The sequence below is a fragment of the Phoenix dactylifera genome, chromosome 14, assembly GCF_051530095.1.
Source record: "Phoenix dactylifera cultivar Ajwa chromosome 14, Ajwa_hap1_PhDact_Kaust_v1.1, whole genome shotgun sequence".
NCBI classification, from domain to species: domain Eukaryota; kingdom Viridiplantae; phylum Streptophyta; class Magnoliopsida; order Arecales; family Arecaceae; genus Phoenix; species Phoenix dactylifera.
The window spans coordinates 26,692,842-26,705,849 of record NC_143203.1 but is presented as its reverse complement, the minus strand read 5'-3'; the positions used below and the strand labels follow the sequence as shown (position 1 = coordinate 26,705,849).

At 38.9% G+C, this 13,008-nt stretch overlaps 1 protein-coding gene across 1 annotated transcript; it reads right to left on the bottom strand.

The window, feature by feature from the left end:
• Positions 1-8,388: 8,388 nt before the first annotated feature.
• LOC103696539 (zinc finger protein ZAT11-like) lies at positions 8,389-8,853 on the bottom strand. The gene has a single exon (XM_008778209.5). It carries the CDS (start codon positions 8,851-8,853, stop codon positions 8,389-8,391), a length of 465 nt encoding a protein of 154 aa, XP_008776431.2.
• Positions 8,854-13,008: the final 4,155 nt, after the last annotated feature.

Genomic DNA, 13,008 nt, shown 5'->3' with positions numbered 1-13,008 from the left:
AAGATAGTTTTTTAATTTCTTAGTCCAGTACAAGTACCCAAATTATCTTAAGTGAATAAACAGTGTGGGACTAAATACATGTCTGCATAGCTTCTCACACCAACTATCCTGATAAATCGACAAACTCAGTCTTTATTTGTTTTATCATATCAACCTTCAAACTGGATGTTAAGATAGGCCTCTTTTTGTTAGGAAGGAAACTAATGCACTAAGGATCCAAGGCTACTCCAAAATTGAGTAGGCTGCCGGCTACTTTTGCAGGACATGGATGCTCCCAAAAGTAAAAAAAATGTGTATTTTTTTTTTTAGTACAACGGCATCTCACATGTAACGAGTATAAAGGTGGCCTACAAGATTAAGAAGAATAAGAGAGTATAATGGAGATGGAACCAAAGAATGGTCGTCCCAAATAAAGTCCGCAAAAGGATGCACCCAGTCCTCCACATTATTTGTTTTTCTGTAAGAATAAGTAGTCTGATAGGAGATGTACTCATGCGGAAATCAGCAAATATCGAGGAACAGTCGCATCGCATCCCAGTGTATTGCTTTCTATAGAATGGTATAGATAGAGGGGTTTCTCCAGGTAAATATTTTAGTATTTCTTTTCTTCCAAATCTTCCGACGTAAAGCCGCACAAAGTTGGTCCGCGCCCACTTTAGAGTTGGTTGAAATTTCTTCCGCCTCCAACCGGTCCAAAGATTATGAATACTAGATGGGTTAGTTGAATTTTCATGGAGTTCCTTGAGAAGGGGCATTTCCAAATTAAGTGTGAAAAGGATTTTGTCCTCAAGCTGCAAAGAACACAACCCGAGCTTACTTGCCAACCTTTTCGAGCAAGTATCTCGCCTGCGTGGAACTCATTCCTCAGGGCCAGTCAAAGGAAGACTTTAATTTTCTCGAGTGTCGGTGCTTTCCAAATAACCTTGCATTATGGACGTCCAGGACCGCGTTGTTGATAAGTCTATAATAAGACTCAGCAGAGAAACTACCATTCTGAGTGAGATTCCATGAAGGGATATCTGCCAATTGGTCAGTGTATTTAGTTCTACATCGGTTATTTGCCGAAGAGATCTTGGGTACGGAACTAAAAAATTCAAAAAATATATTTCGGCTAGCTTTTTTGGATGAAGTCATGGATTGTTACAAATGGTATCAGAGCGAACTCACCTATATACTATGTCGATTAGAGGACACTGCAACACGAGTTCATGGAGGTTGACCACGGGCTGATCATGGTGCTTGTGATAAGATTTGAATGGATTTGAACTCTTAGCTTGATGAAGATATTAGAACTTGAATGAAAGGAGCATGTGAAAACATACCAAATGAGTGCCCTATATGACCATTGAGATGCTTTCCAATAAGATAATTGGAAATATGATAATCAAAGTGCCGGAGTTGTACACTCTACCAGCACCTGTACCTAAAAGAAAAAAAAAAAAGAAAGATTAGTAAAAGAAAGAACGTTAAAAATGCCTAAGGCTAGAAATCATGCATGCCACTGTTGAAACATTTTAAAATATGAAGTACATATTTTGTTAATTCCTAATCGATTGATCCTTCTTGCCTCTGCAAAAAAGTTCATTGACGGACAATTGATGAACAATCATGGGAGGGCCTAATTCATCAAATTCTCTTGATTGCATCCTTAAGATATAATCCTGAGGACCCCAAGCATTGTCGGTCACATGTCATCCTGCTCGTGGAGCGAATGATGCATTCAAATATTTAATGACACTGCAAGGGAGATTTTGATGGAGTAGGGATCAACCTCGCAACCTTCCACTATATTCTATTCATGCGTTTGACAACAAAATTAAGCATTAGATGCACTAATGTCTGTTGTCCTAATACTCTCCTATTTGGCCATTTATAAGCACTATGACCTTCAGATTTTGATCTCCACTAAGATTGTAAGAAAATATAAAATATATAAATAAATCTACCTCATCCTATCAGCTTAAGCTTTTAGGACAAGTGGTGATTTCTACATGGTATCAGAGCAGAGGTCTAAAAATTTCACATGTTGGGCTCGCTCATTAAAGAAAAGTCCAGCCCACATGTGAGGGGAAGTGTAAGAAAATATAAAATATATAAATAAATCTACCTCATCCTAAAAGCTACCTCATCCTATTAGCTTAAGCTTTTAGGACAAGTTGTGATTTCTACAGAGATTCCATCATAAAACTGCAACTTCAGAGGAGAGTGTAGCCTTGAAACCCTATATATGTCTCATGTTTTTATGGTCTCTTACACTGTACGTGCTAGTAAACTATAATTTTTGGATCAAGATGTTTTTTTTTTTTCATGTGAAATGGAGGAAATAAGGAACTTCCCCGATTTATTGATTTAAGAAAGAATGTACAATGCAGAATATATATAGAAAAGGAACAAAAAAAAAAAATAGATGTTTTCAGCTTCATACAAGAACAGGATGTCTTAGATGCTGCTGGGATTGTGATATGTTGAAGACAAGATTTCTCAGATCAATCTTTAACCTTCTTTCTCTTTTTTTTTTTGGTAAGCAGAATATATCATGCCGTCCTAGCATATATACATCCAAAAAAACTTAAAAGAGAAAAGGTGACGAAGAGGGGGTGGTGATGACTCATAATTATTATATATTCGGGCACCAGAATGCTGCACAACATATAAGACGATCCAATCAACAATCCTATTTGTCTCTTGGTAAATATGGATGACTTGGAAGTCACACAGTCTCTCAACAGGCTGCGGATATCTTGCAACAGCGGCTGCTCATCGTCTGCCATGGCCCTGGATTCATCCAATCACTTCACGTGGTCCCCTTCCCCAAAGTGAGTTGTGCGTGGGTAATCTCTTCCTATGCTGCTCTGAGCTTGGCTTTAAGAACAAAAGTGTCGTAGAGCCGACCGCCTCCAACTGTAACCAAGCTGGAGTCTGTATCTTTGATCACAAACCCGGCACGTTATTTCTCTTTTTAGAGCAGAAATTTTCCTAGTGACAGAATGAAGGATCTTTTGCATTGCAGCATAGATGGAGTTTTTATACCTTCACCTTCTCTGGACCTCTGTTTTCCAAATAATCCAAACGACAGAGTAGACAGCCATTGTTGATAAAACTCGAGGAGTTGACAGATAAAGCATCATTTCTTGTGATTTTCCACACTGGAGCATCCTCAACTCTTATCAGTCTTATAGGAGAAAGCAGATGTAGTAATTTGAAGTGTTAGGGGGCCTGGTGAAGTGTAAGGGAGCTTTGCAATTTGATTCTCTAACAATGAGATCTCCAATTTATTGCAAGGCCATTGAAACATTTTCCTTTACAGCTCTAGAAAAAGATCACTGAAGAGAAGGGCACAAGGTACTGACCCAATCCACGAATCCTACCAAAATCTAATCCAGTTTCCATTTCCCAACTTGAAGGTTGTGTAGTGCCAAAAGGCATCAAGATCTTTACTGATATCCTTCCAAATTGGTAAGAGATTGATGAAACTTTTTAATCACTCTCATTTCAAATCATTTGTTGGGAATAGTAAGCATTTCTAATTTGTCAGAAGCAGATGGCACCTGGACCTAAGAGTAACGTCCATGCCCACTTTGCCAGCAGGGCAAGATGTAAATCCTTGACATTTTTTATTCTAAATCCCCATTCCTTCTTTGAACAGTATGCACTATCCCAATTAACAAGACAATGAAATCCATTGATGCTCTCTTTTCCCTTTCATGAAAAGGCTGTTCTTATCTAGTCAATTTTATCGGCGACCCATTGCCAAAGCTTAAGCTGTGAGAGCTGCATTAATCAAGGTTATCCTGCCACCAAAGTAGCGAAACTTCTCCTTCCATGATGCAAGCCTCAAGCTAATCTTTTTCCAGGATCAAGATGTCGTGTTTCCAATTATGCTATATTTTGAGAGGCCAGAATTGGGCCCTATTCAATAAATAAACTAGGTATTCAACAAGTTTTGTACAGTGGTTCTTCTATCAAATCTTCCATTAAATTATGGGACTAACTCCCTGAATTTTTTTTTTTTTTTTTTTTGTAAACTTCTAAGAAGTCTAACACCATTTGGATGAAGTTACCTATTACCAAGAATGCTCTTGCTGGCTAACATCTATTAGATGCTTGCAAAATCTTTAATGATCTACTAGTTCAAAGTTTGCTAGGATGTCATACCCCAAAATATTTGTTCCATTTAAATTGGATAATTCTTTTTGCACAAAAAGCAAATCAATGGAGATTTTAAAATTTTTGCATTAATCTACAAAATACGAATTTTGTATTTGTTGGGGAAGCAAGGGGGGAGGAAGCTGACAGTGCCCTCTCTTTTGACCGAGAGAAGCCCCCACCATCCACCACCGACTACCGCCACCACCGCCACCACCACCAAGACTAGTCACTTTCGTGTTCGCTGCGAAACAACAAAAGAACCATTTATTATGACTAAAATCCCTTGATTAGCCATTAAAAAAGATTAGTTACGCAATCAAACATGCGACGAGGTTGATGTTGATGCCAAAAATGGATTACATTGGCCAAGATCTTAGCTGCCCTGAAGGGTGACCAAATCATGTAGTGTACCCTAATGGACAAACAACACAAGGATCTTCCTCAATCGGTTGTCTTTGGTCCTCCTGAAATTTACCTTATTTCGTTGTTTAAGGTGTCTATGTACTGGGGTGCATGATCTCTAGAGGCCTCGTGGCCAGCCCCAATTGCTGCCAACGATTCCCTAAATCTTGCCCACCAGATATACGTAATCAAATGCCACTAAAGTAGACTTTACAGTCAAGCGTAGAGTATGGTGTTTTATTTCTTAAAACTTCTTTACACTTATCTTTGGGATTCTGGCATATCATTAGAGATTACTTATGCTTAAACTAATCTTGCTCTTTCTTAAACTAACATTATTACCTTATCATTGATGCACCCTTCGGCCACGACTAACCATGGTAATACAGGTGGAGGGCTTGCATCCTTTGTTTTACTTTTTTTTAGAGTGAAGGAAGGTATGCATTCTTGTCATGACTAATTTCTGAGATCTAACTCTCGTAATTTCATATCCTAAAGGTCGATATAGGTTACCGAATAGCTCGACAAGAATTAATTAGTGGAAGATTAGTTCAGACATCGTCATCTAATTGCTGACTCATCTACTATCTTCTACTCAGTTGTTTTGACGACGGAGACAATATATATCTACTCTCTACCGGTAAGATTTATCCTTTTAAAATTAATTGTCCTCTCCTGGAGAAATTATTAGATGGATCAGGTCTGATGGACCTGTTCAAATCTCGGAGCATGTGTATGATGGATAACAGGATGAATTCTTACCCTGTTGTGATCCTGAATAGTTTAAATACAAGAGGGGTACTGTGGCAAGCGACTATTAAACTAGTCCGCTAGACTTGGTCTATCTTAACTCCTCCCTCTATTGCCATGCTACCTTAGGTTAAGTCCATTAGCTTCCAAGCGGAAAGAAAGAGGCTTTTGATGTGCTGTATGGCTATGTTTTCGTGTCACCAAAATCTCCAATATTTTGGTGAAGCCATAGCCCTGCCATGGCCCTTGACGACAAGGTTCTTGTGGTATGCCCGAGGCACGACATTCATCTGAACCAACTGCTCATGGCCGGCTACAATTGTGGAGTGAATTTTATTAGATATATAGAGATAACAACATAATCTTCTTCCATGATTACAACGATCGTAATTACAAATGGATGCATGATCTACCCTACAAGTTACGAATTGTATGTGCCATGATCTTTACGAAAATGAACCAGCCTGATGAAGGAAGTTTGACTATCTTGATAAACAAAACTCCTTGGCATAGCCAGTTTTGAATTTGAATCCAAATTTCCAACACCCTCGTAATTGGAACGCTGAAATCTGAAACGTCCATAGTGCTCAACAAATCATGTAAAAATGTGTGCTGATTGTTTTCTAGGTGAAACAAATGATGTGGAAAGTAGTTGCCATGTTGGTGCATGCTTATCAAGTGCATCATACATGCAATATTTAGTAGCGTGTATTTGTTAATTTTGGATCTGGACCGAACATGTGAACATCAACGGCAGTAAATCGGGTTAGGTCTACGTTGGGCACGATCTAGAAATTTAAACTAGCCCACTTGGGTTGGATCCAGTAATCGCCTAAGGATGAACTCTAACCTCATCTAATCCATTTCATAAGCTATACGATAGAATTGAGAAGATGATCGGCCATGACCCTCTCTTAAGCTCAACCCGACTTCCTTTACCTTCTTCTCCACCTCTAACTTGATCTCTTCCAACATTGGAGATGATCCAGAAAACAATCTTTGGGTTTTCTTGAGCTTAATAAGGAAGCAAGCCTTCGCACATCGTATTTTGGGCTCTTCTAAGATGGGCCATCTAAATTACAAGCTCAATCTTCATGACAGAAGCTCGGCCGACTCTTTCACAAGTGGGCTTTCATCAGCCTAACTAAACAAGGCTTTACACAGCCATTTATGTCCTCGGACCTTGCATCATGGGCTCTTCTAAGATGGGCCACTAAATTGCTTCGCCATTTTATATAGAAGAACCATGTAGACGACAGATCAAGTTCAACTAGTGCTTATTGATGCTCATGAGCCATCACTTTATCTTCTGCTTAACATTTCTGGCGAAAAAGTTGGGCCCATGAACAGGTCTAACCAACTTTCACGAAGAAGGGGAAAGATATTATTTTTTGACTTTTTTGGATACATCCATAATTGTATGATACATCTGTTTTAGTCAAAAAAAAAAAAGAAAAAAAAAAGAAAGAAAGAAGAAGGTGAAAAATAGGCTGCCTAAACATAACCATAAGATTCTCTCTGATCCTTCTTCGGTGGGTCATTGCCCTTGTGTTTTATAGAGTCATTTCATTAAGATCATGGAATAACGAATACTAAAGCATTAAGCATCATGATGGAGATTCTTATAAGATGGGTTGTTGCCTTTAAACTAGGCTGACTTCATTAGCATCAGGATGGGTCTATTCAAGGAATGGTAGTAGTGGCTAAGGTTGCTGCCTTGCATGAAATTGTTGGTGGTGCTCAAAAAATCTTTGCCGACCTAACGCTCCAAAAAAATCTTTGCCGACCGGTCAACAGATTTTAATTTAGGGGCAGGTGATTGGGAGCATCCCACCTGAACGGTTGGATATCCCAAGCAATCGAGCAAGAAATCTTCCTGCCCCGTACTGCCGTACAAACACAGTAACGAAGCTGGAAGTCATGGTGGTACGCGGCTGTCATTATTCAAATCACTTGCAAGGAAACTATGTTCTCCTTCAGTCTTTTCACACTAACAGAGACAGTAATGTGATGCTTTTTTTTATTTTTTTTTGTGTGGATCGGCTGCCCATACCGCTCTCCCATGAGCACAACCAGCTCCATCAATATTTAGAAGACTATATAAAGCAGAGAGAATTGAAAACCGCTGAATCTATAAAAACTCTCTGGAATGATGAGCAGAATGAGGCGGCCCAGTCAGCAGCAAATGTGATGCTTTTACTTGGTTGCGCATTTGATTTAAGGTTTCACCTTCTCTGTGTGGGCCGCACCCAGTTTACACAAATCTCAAAGTGATCAGTGGATGATCCAATAGTGGATCCTGTTGAAGAAAGGTGGATCTTTCTTTTGCACAAAAAATACACATCGATCCTTGATTGAAATCGACCTAAGTTATTGCTATAGTTTGGCCCTTGCTGCGATACCTTTACTTTTCACATAAGAGAAACTAATAAACGTGTAATATTCTCTCAAAAAATTAGAGAGAGTGCAAATACAAAGAGCATCAAACAGCCAGGGAAGATAGAAGACCAAATTCACACATAATCTCATCATCAGACTGCCTGAACTTATTGGATTTCTTTCTGGATGGCGTAGCTGGGAGAATCAGTCATGGATATCACAAATCATCACTTGAGGATCATAGAGAATCAATGGAAACTTAACTACTACAACATATGTTTTTAGATATTCAAGAAGAAAAGTTTTCAGATTGGATTTTAAAGCTAACAGAGCAACAAGAAACATCCATTAAAGTACAACAGCAACAATAATGAGGCAAATTAAATGAAAAATAACAAAATTTATTTGCTGTCAAAGGGGAAGAATTCTTCAGATAAACAAAAATAGATATACAAGTAAAATTAAGTGATCTTTTGCGACAAATGATCTATGGCGAAACTCCGACTTCTATATATATCAACAAAATGTAACTTTTCACCAAGCATGGCGAAACTTTACAGCAACAAAAAATGGTGCTGCTAAATTTAGCTTTCCTAATTCCCCATAAGACTAAAATACCATTTGCTGCACAAGATTCAACCACACAGCTTTTTTTTTTAAAAAAATGGAGTTTCAGACAGGAAACTCCGATTGTTAGTTAAAAGCTATCTACAGTCTCAATTCCAAAACTATCTTCCGGCACTCGATATCATTCTCCGACGGTGGCAAGTTCAAATCCAAAGACAGCACCCTCGCCTGCTCCTCCATAAGGCCATGCCCGGCCCCTCGGTTCGCCGGCCGGTGCCGCCGCATGTGGCCTCCCAAGGCCTGGCCGATGGCGAATTCGAGCCCGCATATCGAGCACTCATGGGCCCTTGGCTTCGCGAGCCCGCCCCGCAGGTGGCCGTCGGCCGTGAGCCTCGGTTTCTTGTGGCTCGCCCTGTGGCCCCCAAGCGCCTGAAACGAAGAGAACTGGCGGTTGCACGTCTTGCACTCGAAAACCCGGCCCGGTGAAGTCTGGGCCAGGTGGGCGGTCCCCTCGCCGCCGCCTCTCGAGAGCATCATCAGCACGTTAGCCATGTTGCTGATGCTTTCTGCTTCTCCTCCTGCTCCTCCAAATCTAAATCTCTCCATGTCTAAAAAGAACCACGGAAAGAGAGAACTTGTTGCTCAGCTAGGTGGGCGGGGGCGGGCGTATATGGATTTGTTGAGAAGGTGATAATAGAAGGATAAGACTTTCTATATTTTTATAGGCTCGTTTTGTACCAATGGAGGTTGCGACGCAAGCAAGCTATGTGGCATAAATGTGGCCAAACTGGAACTGGGCTTGTCGTTGCTTGGTCGACACGTAATCTAGAGCTCGTAGCAATGAGAGCGCATACGAATTTTTTGGGGCTCGACGCCAGCGGTGACGAGGCGTTTTCAATCAAACCTCGGAGTCTTCCTCTTCTAGAACTGGTACTTGAGACTTTCTTTCGTTTTCAACCTCTCTTAGCTAAGAGGGTTTGAAACGAGAGTTGGACGAGTCGGCAGATGGCGTGTTTGTTCTGCTAGCGGCTGGCAGTTGAAACGCGTTCGGGGCCAAATAGTACGCGGGCGTAGCTTGCATGGAATGCATAACTAGATTAAAAGTCTATTAATCTGGATCCAACTTATTTATTAAATGAAACAAAAATTCGAACCAAAACCTGATAGGTAATTTAACCCTATCTACAATGGGTAGATACGGGTTAAATGGGTCAGACGGTATTGCTTCCTTACCCTCATTCCTTAGTTCAGACTACTATTTGCTTGCATTGACGATGACCAAGCACAGAGGAATATATACTATGAACTACCCAATTGCAGTGGAATATATACCATACTCATACCCAGATCGCAGTTTGGCTTGCATGGCTGTGGGCTGTTTTTGATGCGTAGGGCAAGAGTAATGCAGAAATTTCACACAAGTTGAATAAAAAATGTATAGCTTTTTGTTTGCTCTATTCACCGACACACTTTATAGTGCTAAATCTTGTCAGTTCAACATCAAGAAGTAGAGAACTTATACATCAACAGTATCTTTTCTTAATGAGATTTTGTATTATTCTTGCTTCTTCTTTTTTTTTTTTGACTAGGGCTACTATAAAAATATGAACCGTTGCTAGATCACATAAAAACTAACAGGCCAATCCCAGCTATTAATAATGTGGGCGTATGCACATACGCATGCAATGCATCCATCATCTTCAAATAGAGCTTCACATAACCAAGACTTATAGTAAGAGTGTAAGACTAGGGTAGTTCCGAACCTTCCTTCACATATTCAATACCCTTCATGCTACCTAGCTACATCAAATCATCTAACTCAACCCAAAATCACCAACTTCATTCACTTATACCACAAGCATCCATGATGAAACCGAATAACTATTAATAAACCGTGGTGTTTTTTTTTAATAATTATCCGAAACTGCCATTTCTAGAGAGCCCACCTCTTCCCACTTGATGTCAACAATGACATCAATGAAATTTTGACTTGTCAACAAAAGAAGTCCAATATCCCATTGAATTGGATATCTGGACATGCTCGTTGTTTTTTCTAAATAATCTTGGTGCTCCAGTCAATTCATTTTATCTTCCTTAGATATAACTTTGACTCCAAAAACAATTTTTTTCTTCTTCTAGAGTCTGTGTTATGGTTGGTCGACACAGGTGCCGGTCAAATGATAATCCAATATTTCCATCTACTTCCAGTATATGTCACCCGGACAAATAATTCTCCTAAAATCACGATAGCATGCAAATCTTAGCTTGTCTTTCTACTTAACATGAAACTCTTTTGAGCCTTTATTCATCATGAGGCATCCTTGGAGTCCCACATCTTGAGTATTTTCTCTTCTTTCAGTATCTTCCCAAAAAAAATGTTATTGCATTATAATATATATATATATATATATATATATATATATATATATATATATATATATATATATATATATATATATATATATATATATATATAATTTCATGAGAGAGTATATGTATAAACTAAAAATAGGAGTAAATTTATCAAATTAATGAACAGCAATATCAAATTATGGGTCACAACCATCAATCAAATGCTCTTTATTACTAAATAAATCAATGTGAATAAATCACACGTGCTGCACGTGCCAATATCTACTTATTTACGAATCAGATTACTGGGTAATGGGTATGATGATATCAATCTCAAGCTTGAAACCATGAGCCTGATGTAAAGACGAGCTCCCTCACAATTACTTGCCTGCATCCAATGCTTCCGATCCACTTGGTTTAATATAAGCTTCAGGTTTTCTTTGGCATCTCCTCTGTTCTAGTTTAAGAAACCTTCAACATGCTATCAAAGACATTAGAATGCCCGGTCACGTTACATGCTTCGTTATGTAGTCAAAAGTCCAACATCAGGCCTTGCCTGGTTCCCCACGATATCGGATGGTTCTGATCGATGAAATCCTCACCCTGGTCTAGGTCATTCATGGTCTGGATAGAATTCAACCCGTCTTCTCCTCACCGCCCAATCTCCATCAGATGGGTTAGGTCTGTGCCGCTATCCGGCTCATCAGATTTTTTTTTTCTTTTGACCTTTTATTTTATATTCCATTAATAACTCGTCCCTCACCATTTTTTTCCCCTCTCACTCCGGTGTTGGATGATTGGATCGGATCGGATCTGTTCGGCTCCTCTCGTAGTTTTTCTTTTTGATGTTTTTTCCTACCAAGAGTTGATCGTAGGCTAGGTCTCGGTCCTAAACTATTTATTTTTAATCAGGCTTCGGGACGAGCTTATGTAAAATTTGATATTTTCTATGCCCAAGCCTAGCTCATGATCAGCTATGTTCCTACCCTACCACTTTGTTGTTTGTAAACCTCGCTATTTGATGCGATGAAAGGGGTTTCAAGATTCGAATGCTTCCAATAATAGTTGGAATTTGATTCCTGATGTAATGCGCTTTAGATGGAACTGTTTTTCACATAAAGATGGCTCTAGAGACAGTGACAATCTTTAGAGAGTCTGCACAAGAAAGATTTAGACAAACTTGGTAACTATAGACTAGCTATTTGAAGCTGTGCATAAATCTCATCCTAAAAAACTATCCAAAAGATATAATTTGGGTTTCCCGATCTCACCCAGTGCATGACTGATGTGGGACTAAATATATATCCATATGGATTCTCGCATACTTCCTTTGTGTTAAGCACTGACGTTCTTGCTAGGCTAAAGGTTCAAATCCATTCATCCCTAATGGACTTGTGTTGTAGTGTCTTCTAGTCCATATAGGCTATAAGTTGAGTATGCTTTAATACTATTTGTCACAATCTATATCTTTACCAAAAAAGTTAGTCGTAAAGTATTATTTAGGTTTCTTGGTTATATATAAGTATCCAATATTTACTCGGTGTATGGCCAACATAGGACTAAAATATATCTTTGCACGGATCCTTACATTAGATGGATCTACCAACATTTACATCAAAAAGGTGCAAAGGATAAGAAAATTGAAACTCCTTTTCTCAATTATTTCAAATTCTTACTACGAATTATGTGCGCTTGTGCGTTACGCACATCTGTAGTTCTAGTGGGCTGTCATAGTTGGTTGCATGATTAAACCATCTCCTTGTATCTAAAAGGTTGTCTACTTTCCGAGCCCGTGCAATCCTCACGGTAAAAATGGAGGAAAAAATAGTGCTCGGAAGGGCAATTTTGGAAAATATCATAAAAGTATAATAAAATGAAATCCACTCGCAGTGAAGTTATGCGTGGACCGAGTTGAGAGAGGACATATGATATTTTTGTAAGAAAGAATGAGACTAGGGAGAGAAGGTCAGGCAAGATGGTCTTTCTTCATGTACTATTGATTGGTATTATTAATAAGAGCAAGATGCAAAGTTTTCCACAATCTTCATATTATTTGTTTTGTTAATCTCTTATTTTGTTCGCGTGAGTAAGCATAAAAACTCTCTCTATTGGTAACATGGAATCCTTGACTTAAATTATAACAACATATTAATCTTAATTTCCACTATTAAGGAAAGAAGATTTTTATTTAGAATTTGGTAGTTTATATAATAAACCGAAATTATATAGGGGATAAACTTACCAATCACTTCAGGGGTGAATATACCTCATTACATCCAATACAACCAAACAACAGAATTAGCTGGAAGTTAGCTTCCACTCTAGCCACTTCTCAGCAATCAAATACCAGGAGTTTCAGAACTACAATTTTCAATATTCACTTCCTAGGCAAACCAAAGATGCAAATCA